The sequence below is a fragment of the Artemia sp. Qi Xiang Cuo genome, chromosome 9, assembly GCF_049724085.1.
Source record: "Artemia sp. Qi Xiang Cuo chromosome 9, ASM4972408v1, whole genome shotgun sequence".
Taxonomy (NCBI): domain Eukaryota; kingdom Metazoa; phylum Arthropoda; class Branchiopoda; order Anostraca; family Artemiidae; genus Artemia; species Artemia sp. Qi Xiang Cuo.
Window position 1 is genome coordinate 44276282 of NC_142802.1, and position 19453 is coordinate 44295734.

Genomic DNA, 19453 nt, shown 5'->3' on the forward strand with positions numbered 1-19453 from the left:
TTGGATTTCCTATGGTAACAGAATTAGTAAGCTGCTCTCCGGACTTTGCATGCCTTTAGGCACCAAAATTACAAAACTACTGGCCCAATTTTAGATCCCAAAGAGCACCAACCCAGGTACCACAGACCCGGTTTTAGTAAAAAAAGATCTAAAGCCGAACTGGCCAGCCATGACAGAAAAAAAATAAATACGACAAACGGGTCTATGGCCAGTAAATGAAAACGAAGAAAAAAACAAAAACGAATATTTCGCCCGTATCAAACAAAGCGTCTTCAGCGCAGAGAAAAAAATAAACATAAATCTAAAATAGACTCACCTAAAAATATAATATACAATTTAAGTTTTAGTTTATTTTTTTCTCTGCGCTTACGACGCTTTGTTTGATACTGGCGAAATATTCGTTTTTGTTTTTTCTTTGTTTTCATTTACTGGCCATAGACCCGTTTGTCGTATTTATATTTTTTCGTTTTAGTAAGACTGAGAAACGAAAGTATAATTAGTATTGCACCTGAGTCGACCATGTTTCCAGTTCGTTGTCATAAAGCTGTTATCAAACAGATTTATTCCTAGCAGTCCCAACTTCCTCACTATCATCGTTGGTCATGTAAATTAAATTTTTTACTTGCATGAAAAAAGACAAGGGTTACATAGTGGTGTAAATTCGTCACAATCTTAAGGGGGGAGGGGAGAGCAAAGTAGGAGCCGATTTTTCCACGTCAAGTGAACAATGAAAAATGAGCCAAATTTTACCATACAGGCAAAGGTATATTGAAGAAAACTGATCTGTTTCTGTGGATCCTTGAATTATGCAGACCTGTCTTAGTTCTGACAAGATTTTTAAAGACGCTAAATTTCAGCTGGGAGGGGCAAACTGAGGTCATGAGGCAGTTCCCTCCACCGCTGCTCTTAGCAAATTACGTCCCTGGTGATAAATTTACAGAATTTATAAATATATCTTCCTTTAATGGAAAAAAATGACTATCATTAATTGCTCTAAAGTCTTAATTTTTATTGGAAAGTTATTCAACTGCAGTTGATAGGAGGAAGAGAAAGGGGAGGGGGGCCTCCCCTCCAATTTTTTTTTAAGCAACTAATCTCAGTTTCTAGTCTTATAGACTCCTCGTAGTCTTTGTATTCTTTCTTCACAGAGGTTTTGGCTTATTCTATTTAATCTGACAACAATTATAATAACAATACTAAAAACAGCACTACTTATAACATGGAATTGAACAAAACACAATGTTAGTAAAAGCTGTAAGCCAGCAAATAAGGAGAAAAAGGAATGAAACAAGTAACAATCTATTCTCAGTAGGCACATCTAGTAGCAAAGTAGTAAGGTCATTGCTGGCATATAGGGACAGTGATAGATCATTGGAAATTCTCAGAGACCTACATCATCAATTCAAAACAGAAAAAATGGGATGTATCCTAACTTGGTTGGTAACTTTTTTAACTAAGGTTTCAAAAATATTTGTGTGTGCTATTTCGCGATCAAGGACGCTTGCAGAAATGAGTTAAATTTCTGGTTTTCTATAAAATTATTCTCTCTATTCCTCTATTCTTTCTCTCTGAAGAAAGGAATTCTTCTATTCTTCCTCTTTATTCTTCTATTCTTCCTCTCTATTCCTATTTTCCTCTCTGGGTGTTGCTATTTGGGGTAGATGAATCATGTATGGTAATTGATTACTAATTAAATAGATAATGGTAAATTTGAGGTAACATTATGCCGTTTTCTGTAAAACAACTAATCAAAATCATTGAGCAGGCAGAAATGTAGAATAGCAACTGATGTTATACACGGGATTTATTGCAGAATCTTGTTTACTATGTTTTCCCAGAGTATGAAACTGAAAACAACTAAAATATCATAAAGCCACAATTCCACTATATTGAATATACACTGCTGCAAATATTCGAATAGGGGTAATAACTAGGATCTTTAATCTAAGGTTTACTCGTTACTCATTAGATCTTTAAGAAAATCGTAACTGTTCTGTGTATGCCTTATGTTTGGCCATTTTGAAAAAATATTGGCTAAGGAATTCAGGTAGGCAGGCAGAAGGGGACCTTCAGCCTTGAACCCCTACCCAGTGGCATTAATTGGCGAAAATTTACGGGGGGGAGGATAAATCTATTTTGAAACTTTTTTTGGGCGCGTAAATTAGTTTTAGCTATTGTTTCAATGAAAACATCCAAAAGAGGCATTTTTCAATGGAAGTACTCCCAAAATAGGTATTTTTTTTAATCTAGGGGGAAATCTAGAGAGGCTTAGGCCCCTTGACACCAACACTCCATCCCACTCAATGTTTTATGTGTAACCGTTTAAGACTTCCCATCTCTGTTTAGTCTGTTTTTGGGCTTGCCTGAAGGCACTCGCCCAATTTGAGTTTCTGAGACAGATCTCGCATTTTGTTTAAATTTTAGAAATGTTTATCTATGTACCACTATGATTTTGCACTAGGATGAAAAGACTCTCCTGTTCGTATTCGTGACGAATGTAAAATGTTTTCCCCTTCCTCTCGAAGGTTGCTATACTTCTATTTACAAGGGAAATGAATTTTTAAGGGAGATACATAGTTCTCACCAAAAATAGTTTTCTAAAGTGAAATTGTGGTGTTAATAATTTCAAATAACGCAGCTTTAGAAGATGATTCTTAAATTCAACAGATTGTTCAACCAAAGGCACTGTTTGAAAGTGTCATTAGAAAATTAAGCACTTTTATTTATTAGCATCATATTAAATACAATAGAGAAAAAGTACATCAATAGAAATTGTAAACTTACTGATCCGTCTCCCCAGAGGCTTAAATGATAAACCTGAATGGGTTTAAACATTATTACAGATTGAATAAGGGTTGAATTAAAGTAGATTAGGTTTTGGAAACTATGTCTTAAGATGCAGGCTTGTGAAGTTAACTGCCTAAAACAAATTTCCTTTCTTTAGGATATAATTGAGTAGGGTCGCTAAACAACTATAATACTAATTTTCCTATGATAAGAATAATAACTTCCAAAATCAATAAACAATAGCAACGCCATGGTCAACTTGGTTCACTGTCTCTTGGGAACAAAAAAATCAGACAATTTGTTAGATCTTCAACAACCCTTGAAATATTAGTCAAGGATCCACGGTAAAGAAAACTCGTAAGAAAATAGTTACCAAGCTTCAGTAAGCTAAAGGAAAGCTGAATACGGAATCCAGGACAGAACCAAACACTAAAAAGGCATATGTAGGGGCGCATTTAGAATTCCTTGCGCCAAAGGCAAAAAGAGCGTACTTCAGAAACAAAACAAAAAACAAAGACGGGGAACATTTTTATTCTGGGGAGCGTTTCTGAGCTTTTTATGCGGTAGAATATTTCTCGATGAGTGCAATTTCAGGTCAAATTCTATTAATGAGAAATTTTAAGAGTAGAGGGGGAATATTGTGGTTTCGCTCTACTTTTCACATTTACATTGCCTTAGTTTGCACTAGCAAGCATTAAGGATTCTCCAGTTCTTTGAATTATAGACATTGGCCTGAAATAGCAAAACTCGGTACAATGCTAAGCACTTTTGCCAGTTCTCACTCCCCATACCATCTCTCTCTACGTGACTCACATCTTTCCACGCTCGGAAACCCTTTTTGCGCTTCACTTATGCACCTAGCAGAAAATTTACGGGAGCGCTCCCTAGCAAGACGATCTCATTGCACATATGTCCACGTCATAACTTTGTTAATCATCCGAGATTTTAATGTCAAATATGGACTAACCAAATTTAAAGTGTAATAGCTGATATTTAGTTTCGGACATCTACAAATCTACCTGACTACAGCAGGTTCTATCCACACGTAAGGGTTTAAAAGATTGTAAGTGTTCATCCTTGAGAAGTATGGTGTGTTAGACTGTTACCTTCATTGAATGATACCTTTCATTGTGGCTGCAGGCCATCACAAGTATACAAAGTATTTGAAAGAGTACATCTTGGAGATGAGAAACCTGTCAGATGAAGTGCAAGGCTTATTTGAACAGAACCCATTCAATGTAAAAAGGCGACCAGGCTCGTTTAACCTTGTGCTACCGGATCAAACTGTTGAATCCACAACAAATTTTTATGTAAAAAGGAATATTGGTCTGGTTTGTGTTAAAGCAAGCCAACTAGCAGTTACAAAGTGGAAGCGCAACCCCTACCTTTGTTGCCTTAGCTTCGTCTGCTTTGAATGACCTTATTAATATGGATGAAACTTCAGAGTGTGATGCTCCACACCACGAAGATAGCTAAAAATTTGTTGAAAAGCACACTATACTTGTAAAAGTGCTGTGTCTGTATGCGAGCTCCATACTTGCAACTTAGCATCAAGGACATGAATATGTAGCCAAATGCGTCAAGTGGGATGAAAGCCATTTAAAAAGTTAAAGTAAACTCATTGTATATTGCTTAAGAAAATCGGGATAAAGAAGAATGCCGTTTGACGAAGAGCAGATTTTCAGAGCCTATGCCAGTGAAGGGAATCCTGTGTATGATAAATTCCAGTAATAACAGTAGAATGAAACAGCTGAAGAACATTCTTAAATTTGAACTCGTTTCGTATGTTCCTTCAATTTTGAGCTAAGTGATGCTACGCTGGTGCTCCAAAGTGGCGTTAAGTCTAGTTTACTACATTTTCTGTGAGAGGCCAGTGGCTTTTGGGAATAGGCTCAAAACCTGGACTTCAAGGAGGAGCGTTGCTTGCATGAATATGAAGCCTTTGTTACTAAATTTATGCAACTTAGTTCGCCGAAATCTACCAGCTGAATGTAAAACCATCGAAACCCGTGCAATTCGGTTGCTTAGAGCCGTTTTGAAAGGGACACCTGAAACAGAACGAGGAATGCATATCATGACATGTGTGACAGAATATTTAGACAAACTGATCCAGATAGTGAAAGTATATCTCTGTAGGGCTGCAATTTTTCTCACAAATTAACTGTCCACTGTTCGATAGTATACTTCTTCTTGACAAGTTAAAGAATAGGAAACTGGACAAAGATACAACTAGACTAGCAAATGCACAAAGCAAAGCAAATTTGATAAGAACAATTTATGAAGCATGGGGAGCGAATAGATCTGACTATTTGATCAACTTCAACTACTGGTGAAACCTTGTGTATATTGCTGTTCGGAGGATTTGAAGACAGGACAATAGTTGTATGTTTAAGTCATGAAGCTCATACGCTCATATTCAAGAAATTTCTGTGTAGCCAACATAAGGAATCGGACACCAAAAATGGCACAGTATGTTGACTTTTGCTTCAGAAAAGGCTTTGAAAGGGTGACTATTTGTTCTAACGATAGTTGAGATGCTAGTGGACCAATTCCCTCGTCTCCTTAAAATTTTTCCTGGGCAGAATGTTCTGCCTCAACTCTTTATAAAGTTTCCAAATTATTACTCCTCATTAATTTTGTGTTCCATTGAACGGAGGATCAAATGTTGATTCCCCTAGGGCTTGTTTACTACATTTTGGAGTGTAAAACAACAAGTTACCTTCTTGTCCAACGGAAAACGGACATTCTTTGTGGGCAGTAAGAAGAGCGGTCTTTATGTGAAGATTCAGTGTGCAATACGTCGCCTCCCACAGAGGGAGCGTTTGTGGAACATTGTAAGCGTTCTTACAATTAGCTTGCAATATGGAATGCCTCAATGATCGCAATGCCTCCACCAAACCCTTTGAGTTATGGATGGGAATTCTCTAGGCGAAATCTTGTTCTTGCTGTTTCAAGACCTTCCTCGCTTCCATCGGGATATTCGCAATTCGTTTGTGAGTATAAGAAAAAGCGCACTATCACATTCTGGGGTTCAAACTTCTATTGTAGGTAAAAAAATAGAAGAAATAGGGGATGACGTTGTCAATTATGCAAATTAGGTAATGTCTGCCTTGGCACACAACATTTTCGTTACACACACCTATATTTAATTTTATGCAACCACTTCTGCCCCTACTAAATTCCTCGGACCTTATACAGCTCGTTGAAGCCTGTCGTGTTAACATTCATTTGGTTGGGTCCCTAACTATATCTTAGCCGACGCAGAAATTGAAAGTTAGTTTTTACTCTTAGAATTGTAGAAACGGAAAAAGTAAAGTAACGACAAAAACTAAATTTTGCAACAGTGATACAGATTATATAGAAGCTTAGCAGGAAGTTGAATATAATTGATATATTTTTTTTTAACATAGGACATGATCTCTACTTATCCAAGCACAAATTTCCTTACAAAGAAATGCTCCTAAATATTCATATTCTCTTAATCTAAAGCAATTAATTTTAAATTGCAGTATATGAGCAACTTAAAACTATTGGCACTACATTATAAAGCAAGAATCGTCAATGTCTAAAAGATATATAAAAAAAAAAAAAAAAAAAAAAAAAATCTGGTAAAAATAAATAAAAAATTGTTTTTTTTAAGTTTTAACCGATCTTTCCAATCACACATGGTCCTTTTGATTTTGAGTCAAAAAGCTTTTATTCCAGGTGAAAGGGCTGGGAAGAAAAGTAATTATCAAACATTAAGATTGTGCCAGCTATCAGTAAGTAAGCAAATCTGAGTATTTACAAAATATTTTGTTATTTCACAGAAGGTTACTTGACTGAGTAATATACAGGATTGCACCAATGAATTGTCCAAAGGTGACTTGACTATGTACTAGATTCTATTATGCAATTAGGAGCTCATCTGATTGTTTTTGAATGAAACCCATAGTTTTTTCCTCCTTTGCTTTTCTTATATTATCTGCCTCATCCATTGTTGAAGATCCTAGAAAGCTGCTCTCGACCCACAGGCGTTGCTTCCTAGGTGATATTCTTGATTCTCGTAATTTTTCTCCATTATCTATTAGCGGTCGTCTATTTAGACCTATTTCACGTGGAATTAAGGATGAATCTGGCATTTTCGTGTAATTTTGAATAGCTGAAGCTACTTCATGAAGGGAAGTTTCGACCTCATTCTTTGATGACAAAGAATAGTTTTTAGACTGAATAGTCTCTGCAAGGCGTTCAGATGGTGTTTTGTATGTATTTTGCAAATTTAAGGCTTCTCTTGAACGCCATCCTAGGTAAGGCTTGGATATTGATAATGGACTGCGGTCTAACGGAGTCCCTCTTCCGCTGCTATACCTAGTAAAATTTACATCACCACTATGAGAAGTGAAGCTTGAATCTCGCGTACGTGTATACCTTGAACTTCCAAACCTGACAGAATTTGAATCTGCTGGAAGGTTCAAATCTAACCTTGAGGAAATCGAAAAATTATAGACGCTTGCAGTACTTGATGGGCTCATTCTTTCCCGGGAGCTTTTAAAGTTTTGCCAGTTGTTTCTATCAAGGGATGTATAGCTTCGTCGCATGTCAGACCAGCGCAGCGGAGGCTTGCATTCCGGGTTGTTAATTTTAAACTGATTAGGCTTATACCACTCTGGGACATTGAGTTTTTGAAGAGACCGCTGGACTCTTAGTTCGTATTCAGATGGTTGTCGATCGGAGATGCGTTGGAGCTCATTTTCTGGGGCCTGAAAGAATAAAAGATTGTAAGTTACCAGCAGATACTTGCGCACAGTTACTAGTAGATGGAGTATATCCACGCATCCGTAAACAAGAACTCATGCTTGGTTTAAAATTTGGGAAGAGATTCATAGACGAACAAAATTTATTTTATTGATCTTCTGAATACTTTAGACGAAAACAGAACTTTAAATTCACATTTGAACAGGAAGAATAAATCATTTCTTATTATTTATAAAACAAGAATATCAGTTGATCTTCAAAATTCATAAAAATTTACACGCAGCGGCAGCTTTTTCAGCTTCCACCCATTTCCAACGACACACTCTTATCTCTAAATGCATCAAAGGTATATATGTCATGCTTTTCCAGCTAGACGGGAATGTTAAATTTGTTGGACTTAACAATGAAAGCTCGAGGTGCCACACAATATTTTATAAAATTCGTAAACCTTCATGACATGGTATCCTTCAAGGCCATGTAAAAAAGATTGTCAGAAATGAAGTTCAAAATTGTGTAGTATCATCGAAAATCAATAGTTATTGATTCTAATTAATAATATACATTTAATGTAATCTACACATACGTACAATTTCAGCAAATTCAGGTCACGATAAGTGGGTGGAATATTGACTGCAATATTTGACCCATATAGTCAAAGAAAAAATATAAATGAAAAAAATAAAACCGCTCCTTGTGCAGAGCTTGTGGATAACTATATTTAAATTGCTAGAGGCATGTTAAAAGTCGCGACAGCCTTTGATCGAGGTCATCGATGACCCGTAACACTTTGATTTTGCTTCTTTGCCAACGATTTCAGGCCAAAAAATCAATAAAATGCTCCCAACTTCAAAACTGCTATGTCCAAAGAAGATTTTTCGGTACTTGTTAATTAAACGAAACACACCGAAGAAGTGAAGTTACACTAATCCTAATGAAATATAACCTTCATATAACTTTTAGTTTATATAATAATATAATTTGGGCAATATATTTACACATTAGGGAGGGGGGGGGGTAAAGTATTGGGACAGCGCCTCCAACATAACCTAACCACCACCACCACCACCCCCTAATATGCAAATAAATAGCCCAAATTATGCAAGTCCAATGCATTCTATCACCCATCACTTGCGTTTGTGGTTATGAAACCAGTTTTCTGAAATCTAACCTAAGCGTAATTATTGAGTTTGCTTGAATTAATTAACAAATATTGTTTTTTCTCTTCAAAGACAAGTTTTTTAAAAGATAGTCTCAAAATAAAAGGAATGTTGAAAATCATTTTTATTTTGTATTTCTTATCACCCAATCAATGTTGTTAGCTTTAGAATGAACCACGTATACAAACTAACGCTTTTTTACTTTGAACCAAAACATAGGACCCATGACAGTCTACCCATAACCCGCTGCTCTATAGCTATCAAGTGGATTAGTGCTTGAATAGGGGAGTACACCTCAGGAAATTATCACACTGGTGTCCATTTGACCAAGGCGACTGCGACACCTTCCTCGACGGTCACTACTAGTGTCAGAAAAAGTCCGACGTCTCACGGCAGACAGCACCGAAGTCTCGCACTTCTATTAACCGAAGTCGTGACATCCCGTCGTCGTGACATCCCGGATTTTCTTGTCAGTTTTGCATTCAGTAATGGCTTACACGGCAACACCCGTTTCGTGTCGCCAGCTTGATTATTCCGGATAAACGGAAAACCTATAATTTAATGTAAGCCTAAGCGATCTTCGCGCACCGGAAACTGCGTACGCAAGGGTAAATATATTACTTGATACCATTTCGCATTTACAAAGTCAACCTGATTTGTATACTTTGGGTCCATTAAAAAATAAGAACAAGGGCTGTCGAGTGCAAAAAACCGTTGTCTGGCTTGACAAAGCAGACGAGACAAAAAGAACACAGATAAGCAAAAAAGGGTGAAACTGGTGGGTGAAGAGTATAAAGCCCGTCACTGTTTACGAGTTAGATGACGACTACCGTAACACACATGCAGCAAATATAACAAGAGAAGATCATAATCTCAAAGTACTGATGAAAGTAGTGCCGTTTCTAGTGCCAGTGACTTCGTTAACGGAGCAAACAAAGAATCCTAGAGCTCAGTGTCGATGCTCCAAACGAGGGTGTGCGTCAATCACCTCATCTCAAGAGAGCTGGTGAAAACTCGGAGTCTGAATCGAGAGAAATTTCACTCGACGTTCAAGCCAATGCTTCTATTCCGGAGATGAATGAACAGGAAAGTAACATACTGTCGCCGCTAAGTCTCTCTTCAGGAAGTTCCTCATTCTGTGCTTAAAAGTGGATATCCGGACCTGTAATTCCTTTTTCCTTCATTTATTTACTTTCTCTTTACCTTATTTCTAACCTCTAGGTTGAATCCTCGGATTTTCCCCCACGGAGTCTCAAACACAGAATCACTTTAACTTGGACTCTTCAACCGCTTTTCTTTTAAGATTATCTCAAGGGCAATTTGGTCAGTTTTGGTGTTTCAAGTGTTTTTAGCCAACGCCGAAATGATATTTTTATTTCCTTGCGCATGTACTATCAGTAGTGTCTATAGCATGAAATCGTGTGAAAAGTGACGGAGGATCCTAGTCGCAGATTGCTTGCAAGTAGTGTTGCGAGTCTTACTCGAACAGCATTTTAAAGCTACGTTTAAAGATTTCATAATCAAATGTCATCACGTTATGGCATTGTTCAAATAAAACTTATTTTTAACTTGCTTATCGTTGTAAATTCATTCTTTGTTTTTCTTTCCGTTCTTAAACCAATGTTATATTTACCTTTTGCATTATTACAGCCCACTGTCTATACATTTATATAAATTTACATATAGTGTTACAGCCATATCAATTATTCTCCTTTCCTGTTTTACTTCAATAATAATTTCTGGTCGTTTTGAGTTTGAGTTATTGTAGGCTTCTATAATATGGCCTTTACTATATATATATATATATATATATATATATATATATATATATATATATATATATATATATATATATATATATATATATATATATATATATATATATATATATATATATATATATATATATATATATATATATATATATATATATATATATTATATATATATATATATTACTGAAAAAATACAAATGTTTTTACTTTTATATCTTTAATAAATCAAATAATATTAACATTCGATTACTAAATATCAGTATATGCATATTAAACTGAAAATGCACATTCATTTGTATTTTTTTCAGTAAAGTGCAAATTATGTTCTGGTCTTGGGAAGGCACAGGGGTTTTGAGCCCTACTCATGTTAATTTCTGTTCTTTATTAGTTTGACTCGGTTATTTATTTTAATTTCTGTTCATTTTGGGTTTCATTTATTTATCGATGCTGATTTGTGGTAGTTTCACGCTTGGTAGATTATTTGATTTTATTTTTGCTCATTTTTGGTTTAATGGAGTTCTTTACTTTTCTTTGAAAAACTTATTTTGTGGAATTGTTTAAAAAAAATTAATTTCTGTTCGTTTTATATTGACATAGTCTTTACAGGGGAAAAGAAAATAATACTTTAAATCTTTTGTTTTTTTAAGACTTTATATTTTGGCCTGCTATTTGAATGCTGGAAAAAAAAATTCTGCCACTTTTAACAACATACACCCTTTTAAAAATCAGGACACAAATAGTAGTGTTTAATTTAGTTTCATACCTCCACCCAGGTCCTAGTTGACCTGAAATAGAAAACTTGATACCATTCGCCAAAAAAAATCTGTTTATTTTCTTTAATAGCTTGGATACACTTACGCTATTTTGATATGGTTAAATTTTAAGAGCAGAAGTAGCCCAGAAAGTTTGAACATAATACCCTGAGGGCCTCAGTCGTTCTTGGGATACTGCTCAGATGCCTTATTGGGAATTAGCATTAACACAGTGCATTTGATTTAATCTTAAGGCAACATTTATTTTTAAACATAATGGGCAAGTGGGAGGGTGGGTGTGGGAGGGGGACTAGTTGCCCTCCAATCACTTTCAACTATTAAAAAGGGCATTATCCCTTTCTATTTACAATCAAATAAGCCCTTTTCGAAGTTCCTACCACAACTCCTTCGATACGAAGTGCCCTGGTCTAAAAAAAATAAGTAAAATAATAATAATACATTGTACCCACATCAATCTATACTATAAAAATGTCAAGCCTTCCAATCACTTTCAACTATTAAAAAGGGCACTAGCCCTTTCAATTTCCAATCGAATCAACGCTTTTTAAGTTTTTACAACCACGCTTTCTATAAGCACCTTATATGCACAAAGGGCATAAATTACAACCTATGCCCTGAGGGCTGTGTGGGGGTTGTCATCCTCAAAGGCCTAATTTCCAGAACTTTCAACTACGTTAAACAAAACGGCTATCTCAAAATTTTGATTGGATGTGTTTGGGGAAATGGTGGGCGTGAGAGGGGTGTTAGTTATTCTCTAATCACTTTCAACTATTAAAAGAGGCACTAGCCCTTTTATTTTTCAATCGAATGAGCCCTTTTGAAGTTTCTACGACAACACTTTCAATATAAACCTTATATGCCCCCAGGGTATAACTTATAACGCATGCCCTGAGGGATTGGGGGGGAGGGGTTGTCTTTCTCATAGGCCTAATTTCCAGAACTGTTGACCAAATTGAACAGAGATTCTATCTCCAAATGTTGATTGGGTTTGTCTGGAGAAAAGATGTGAGAGTGGAGTTAATTGCCCTCCAGTCACTTCCAGCTATTAAAAAGGGCTTTAGCTCTTTCAATATCTAATCGAATGAGCCCTTTTTAAAGTTTCTACTAAAGCGCTTTCTATAAAAACTTATATGCCCCAGGGCATAATTTAAAACCCGTACCCTGAGGGCTGTGGGGGGGTTGTCATCCTCAAAGACATAATTTCCGGACCTTTCAACTACGTTGAACTATCTCAAAATTTTGATAGGATGTGTTTGGGGAAGGGGTGGGCGTGACAGGGGGGTTACTTGCCCTCCATTCACTTTCGACTGTTAAAAAGGGCACTAGCCGTTTCAATTTCCAATCGAATGATTCCTTTATGAATTTTCTACGACAACGCTTTCTGTAAAAAAAATACCTTATATGCTCCCAGGGCATAGCTTAAAACCTTTGCCGTGAGGGCTGTAGGGGGAGTGTCGTCCTCAAAAACATAATTTCCGGACGTTTTAACTACGTCGAACAAAAAGCCTATCTCAAAATTTTGATTGGATGTGTCTGGAGAAATGGTGGGTGTGAGAGGGGTGTTAGATGCCTTTCAATCACTTTCGACTATTAAAAAGGGCACTAGCCATTCCAATTTTCAATAGAATGAGCCCTTTTTCACGTTTTTACGACAAAGCTTAAAAAAACCTTATATGCCCAGGGCATAACCCTTACTCTGAGGGCTGTGGGGGGAGAGTCATGCTCAAAGATATAATTTCCAGACATTTTAACTACTTTGAACAAAATAGTTATCTCAAAATTTTGATTGGACGTGTTCGGATAAATGGTGGGCATGGAAGGGGTGTTAGTTACCTTCCAATCCCTTTCGACTATTAAAAAGGGCACTAGCCATTTCAATTTCCAATCTAATGTGCCCTTTTTGAAGTTTCTACGACAACTCCTTCGATACGAAGTGCCCTGGTCTAAAGAAAAAAAAAACAAACAAAAAAAACAACAACAATACATTGTGCCAACATCGATCTATACTATAAAAATGTCAAGCCTTCCAATCATTTTCTACTATTAAAAAGGGCAATAGCCCTTTCAATTTCCAATCGAATGAGCCCTTTTTGAGTTTCTACGACAACACTTTCTATAAACACCTTATATGCCCACAGGGCATAAATTTTCAATCGAATGAGCCCTTTTGAAGTTTCTACGACAACACTTTCAACAAAACCTTATATGGCCCCAGGGCATAACTTACAACCCTTGCCCTGAGGACTGGAGAGGGGAAGGGTTGTCATCCTCAAAGACCAAATTTTCAGAACTTTCAACTACGTTGAAGAAAGTTGCTATCTCAAAATTTTGATTGGAAGTGTTTGGGGAAATGGTTGGTGTGAGAGGGTGGTTAGTTGCCATCTAATCACTTCCGACTATTAAAAAGGGCACTAGCCCTTTCCGTATCCAATCGAATGAGCCCTTTTTTAAATTTATACGACAAGGCTTTCTATAAAAACCTTATATGCCCCCGGGAACAACTTAAACCCATTGCCCTGAGGGTTTTGAGGGATCTGTCATTCTCAAAGACATAATCTCAAGACCTTTCAACTACGTTGAAAAAAATTGTCATCTCAAAATTTTTATTTGAAGTGTTTGGGGAAATGATGGGCGTGAGAAGGGGGCTACTTGCCCTTCAATCACTTTCGACTATTAAATACGGCACTACCGCTTTCTATTTGCAATTGAATGAGCCCTTTTTGAAGTTTCTACGACAACACATTCTATAATACCTTATATGCCCCCAAGCTATATAACTTACAACCCTTGCGGTGAGGGCTGTGGGAGGAGCGTCATCCTCAAAGACATAGTTTTCTGGACTTTTCAACTACGTTGAACAAAATGGCTATATCAAAATTTTTATTGGATGTTTTTGGGGAAATGGTGGGCGTGGGAGGGGTGTTAGTTTTCCTCCAATCACTTTCGACTATTAAAAAGGACAATAGCCGTTTCAATTTCCAATCGAATGATTCCTTTATGAATTTGCTACGACAACGCTTTCTATAAAAAAATAACTCGTATGCCCCCAGGACATAACTTCAAACCTTTGCCGTGAGGGCTCTGGGGGGAGTGTCGTCCTCAAAAACATAATTTCCGGACTTTTTAACTACGTCGAACAAAATGGGTATCTCAAAATTTTGATTGGATGTGTCTGGGAAAATGGTAGGTATGAGAGGGGTGTTAGTTGCCTTCCAATCACTTTCGACTATTAAAAAGGGCACTAGTTGCCCTTCAATCACTTTCGACTATTAAATACGGCACTAGCGCTTTCAATTTGCATTTGAATGAGCCCTTTTAGAAGTTTCTACGACAACACTTTCTGAAATACCTTATATGCCCCCAAGCTATATAACTTACAACCCTTGCGGTGAGGGTTGTGGGAGGAGTGTCATCCTCAAAGACAAAGTTTTCTGGACTTTTCAACTACGTTGAACAAAATGGCTATCTCAATATTATTTTATTGGATGTTTTTGGGGAAATGGTGGGCGTGGGAGGGGTGTTAGTTTTCCTCCAATCACTTTCGACTATTAAAAAGGACAATAGCCGTTTTAATTTCCAATCGAATGATTCCTTTATGAATTTTCTACGAAAAACGCTTTCTATAAAAAAATAACTCGTATGCCCCCAGGTAATAACTTCAAACCTTTGCCGTGAGGGCTCTGGGAGGAGTGTCGTCCTCAAAAACATAATTTCCGGACTTTTAAACTACGTTGAAAAAAATGGCTACCTCAAAATTTTGATTGGATGGGCCTGTGAAAATGGTGGGTGTGAGAGGGGTGTTAGTTGCCCTCCAATCACTTTCGACTATTAAAAAGGGCACTAGTCATTTCAATTTCCAATCGAATGAGCCCTTTTTGAAGTTTCTGCGAAAAAGCTTTCAAGAAAAACCTTATATGCCCCCAGGGCATAACTTAAACCCTTACCCCGAGGGATGTGGGGGGAGTGTCATCCTGAAAGATATAATTTCCAGACCTTTCAACTACTTTGTGAACAAAATGACTATCTTAAATTTTGATTGGATGTGTTCGGATAAATGGTGGGCGTGGAAGGGGTGTTAGTTGCCCTTCAATCACTTTCGACTATTAAAAAGGGCGCTAGCCCTTTCAATTTCCAATCAAATGAGATCTTTTTGAAGTTTCTAAAACAATACTTTCTATAAAAACCTTATATGCCCCAAGGGCATAACTTACAACCCTTGCCCTGAGGAATGTGGTGTGTGTGTGTGTGGGGGGGGTGTCATCCTCAAAGACCTAATTTCCAGAACTTTCAACTATGTTGAACAAAATGGCTATCTCAAACTTTTGATTGGATGTGTTTGGGGAAAAGGTGGGCGTGAGAGGGGGGTTAGTTGCCATCCAATCACTTTCGACCTTAAAAAGGGCACTAGCCCTTTGATTTCCAATCGAATGAGCCTTTTTTGAAGTTTCTACGACAAAGCTTTCTACAAAAACCTTATATGCCCTCAGGGCATAAATTATAACCCTTGCCCTGAGGGCTGTGGGGTAGTTTCCTCCTCAAAAACATAATTTCTAAGTGGAAATCAACTACGCTGAACAAAATGGCTATCTCAAAATTTTTATTGGATGTGTTTTGGGAAATGGTGGGCGTGGAAGGGGTGTTAGTAGCCTTCAAATCACTTTCGACTATTAAAAAGGGCACTAGCCATTTCAATTTCCAATCAAATGAGCAATTTTTGAAGCTTCTATGACAACGCTTTCTATAAAAACCTTATATGCCCCCAGGGCATTCCTTGCCCTGAGGGATATGGGGGGGGGATTGTCATCCTCACAGACCTAATCCCAAGAACTTTCAACTGCATTGAACAAAATGGCTATCTCAACTTTTGATTGGATGTGTTTGGGGAAAGAGTGGGCGTGAGAGGGGGGTTAGTTGCCCTCCAATCACTTTCGACCTTAAAAAGGGCACTATAAAAACCTTATAAACCTTATATGCCCCCAGGGCACAACTTAAAACCCTTGCCCTGAGGGCTGTGGGGGAATGTCCTCCTCAAAAACATAATTTCTAACTGGAAGTCAACTACGCTGAACAAAATGGCTATCACAAATTTTGATAGGATGCGTTTGGGGAAATGGTGGGCGTGGAGGGGGTGTTAGTTACCTTCCAATCACTTTCGACTTTTAAAAAGGGCACTAGCCGTTCCAATTTCCAATCGAATGAGCCCTTTCCCAAGTTTCAATGACAACTCCTTCGATACGAAGTGCCCTGGTCTACGTAAGTAAAACATTGTGCCAACATCATTGGCACAATGTTGGCACAACATCACTGCCTATGATACCGTGTTCTAAATATACAAAATTCATCAAGTTTAGTGCTTCCCATTAAAAGTTACGAGCCTCAGAAAATTTGCCTGATTTTTGAAACAGGGTGAAACACCCCCTAAAATTGAAGGACTCTTAATGAAAATTACACCATCAGATTCAGCGTACTAGAGAACCTTACTGTAGAAGTTTCAACCTCCTATCTGCAAAAATGCTCCTAATTTCGATTTTTTGCCAGAAGAGACATCACGGATGCGTGTTTACTTGTTTTCTTTTTTTCCCCAGGGGTAGTCTTATCAAAAGAACGGCCTCGGAATACTAGGATAGGGTACATTTGAACAGAACTAAAAATTTCTAACGCCCTTTTTAATGACCAAAAAGTTTGGAGGACAACTGGGCACCCTCCGACGCCCATTTTTCCCCAAAATTATCTTATCAAAATTTTGAGATAGCCATTTCGTTTAGTTTAGTTGAAAGATCAAATAGTTATGTCTTTAGGTGTAAAATGACCCCCCAAAGTCCGTGGGGAGCAGCCTGTAAGTTATAAAATTAACCCAAGGTTTACGTGTAGTTCTTGTTATTGGGAACTATACAGACATTTTTTTTTGGAGGGGGGGGGGGTTGCACTTGGAGTGGATTTCTAAAGGGAGAATCTTCCTTGGGGAGGAAAATTGCTGGAGGGTGAATATTCCAGGGGAGTTGTTACATTGGGGGGGGGGGGGGGTTGACAGAATTACTATACGAAATCCTTTTTAATTGCCTTACATTCTCTTTGCTAATTTTTCGTGTGGAGATGTTCCGGGGGAATTATCCATGGGCTCTTTTTCGCGTGTTTTGATATCCAGGAAATAATTTCCACGGAAGGGGGCATTTCTTGACTGATCGAGAAGAAACCAATTAGATATTAAAGTGTCATTCAAATGAAAGAATGCTAAGGAGGATTTTCCAGGCTGAATCTTCCGCAAGCAATTTTACAGGGACGGGAGATTCTCAGCGAGGAAGAAACTGTCTGGAGGGAATTTGACGGAGGAGAGGGTGCACTTTACGTTGGATGAAATTTCCACAGAGGAGTTTTCCGCGAGGAAGAGGGATATATTTCATAGAGTGAGGCAGATTTAGCGGCATTATTTGAAAAACAAAAAGAAATTATTCAATATATGAAGGGTTACCCCCTCCTCAATACCTTACTCTTTACGCTAAAGTTTGACTGTTTGTCCCAGTTTTTTTTAAGAGCATCTACTTTTTTAAGAGCAGTTACCCTTTCACCGTTACTAGGAAAGGGTCGTCCAATTTTAGTTTGGTGTTTTTATTTTAAGGTTTGGTTTTATATTTTTATCAGTTTTATTCTGCACTGAGGACGGTCAAGCGGAGGTCTTGACCGAAATATTTGCATAATTTTTCAATTTTTTCACTGGCTTTTAATTGTCCTCGTTTCCTTTCTTCGCGATTTTTTGTTGAAACAAGGGAGCCGTTTAATTGGAATAGGAGGCCTTTTTTAAAAGTATTAACAGCTTTAGTGAAATGTGCAAGGTATTGATGAGGGGTCAACCCTTCATATACGGAAGAAATCTGCCACAATTAATATGCAAATTCTGTTTTAATTTTTCATGTACGGTGAGCAAAATTTGAACCTGGATTAGTTGAAAAACGTTCAGAAATTAAATTTTTTAAAACAAGTTTTCTTTAACTACAAGTAAGGAGTGACGTTAAAACTTAAAACGAATATAAATTTTTCCGTCTATGAAAAGGACTGTCCCCTCTTCAACGCCTCCTTTACGCTAAAGTTTTTATTGCTTTAAAAAATAGAGTTGTGGCAGAGTCAGACTTTAGCGTAAAGAGTGAGGTGTTGAGGAGGGGACAGCCCCTTTCATATGCATAAAAATTTCTGGTTATTTTAAGTTTTAATGTCGCTCCTGATTTCAGTTAAAAACAAAAACTTTTTTTTTTATTTAATCTATATTTAAAAGCCATATTAAGCCTATTCAGATTTTACAAAATAAAGCACTATAAAATCTGAAACATTTTTTCCATTGCCTATTGCACTCTCAAATAAGCCTTCTACAGTATGTTTGTATACTTATTTAGATATAATTCCAGTTTCTCAGCAATTTACTTGTGATCAATTCTTTCCAAATTTAAACATGAAATCAAGAAATTACCGTTGCTTTATTAAGAGAAATACGGTAGCTTCATTAAGAAAAGAGCTGCAGGAACCGTGTGACGAAGTTCAGCAGCTTCTTCTGCTCATCTTTGAGTGTGTAGCAAAGGTAGACACTTCAATATGTACTGAGTTAGCGCCAGCCTTCCCTGTTCTGAAAATACCACCAGGAGCATGGAGGTCAGAAATATAAACCTTCCAGTAACTCTTAAAGCATACTTAGAATAAAAAATGGAATTTCGGACAGATCTTCTCTACAGCAAAGAACAAAAGCGGCTCCTCCACTTGTCTATAGAGCTTTCGTTTTTGCAAAAACCGTACCCGTGACTTCGGCCGAAGGTGAGCGGATCTTCAGTATGATGAAAATTGTAAAAAGCCGATTGAGGTCAACCATGGGTGGTGTTAGAATTTCCTTAGTTATGCTCCTCTGCACCAAAAAAGACATAGCTGCTGAGTTAGAGTCATTGATACTTGTTGATCAGTCGAAAGTGAATAAACACAGGTGTATCCATCTTTAAGATTTGTTCCTTTGTATTCAGTTTGCTTTTGTGCATTAGAATTCTGTAATAAATCGAGCTAAATGTAAATCCAGTGAACTCGATCTGATAAAGTTGGATCAGCCTGTTTTGTCTATGAAACGAAAAGAGAAAACCTTAAGATTAGCAAAGAAGTAGAAACACCGCTTCTTTAAATCCGGTAAGTTGATGCATTCTTAATTTAGCTTATGTGTAAGGATTTGCCGACACACTGGTAAACAAGGCCGTACCCA

At 37.3% G+C, this 19453-nt stretch overlaps 1 protein-coding gene across 2 annotated transcripts in view; it reads right to left on the bottom strand.

The window, feature by feature from the left end:
• Positions 1-554: 554 nt before the first annotated feature.
• LOC148948691 (uncharacterized) overlaps positions 555-19453 on the bottom strand; it is a 169502-nt gene continuing 150603 nt past the window's right edge. For both annotated transcript variants that reach the window (XM_089094602.1, XM_089094601.1), the window contains exon 3: positions 555-7526. In XM_089094602.1, the coding sequence (XP_088950728.1) occupies positions 6675-7526 (852 nt within the window). In that variant the 3' untranslated portion in view covers positions 555-6674. The remainder of the gene's footprint in view (positions 7527-19453) is intronic.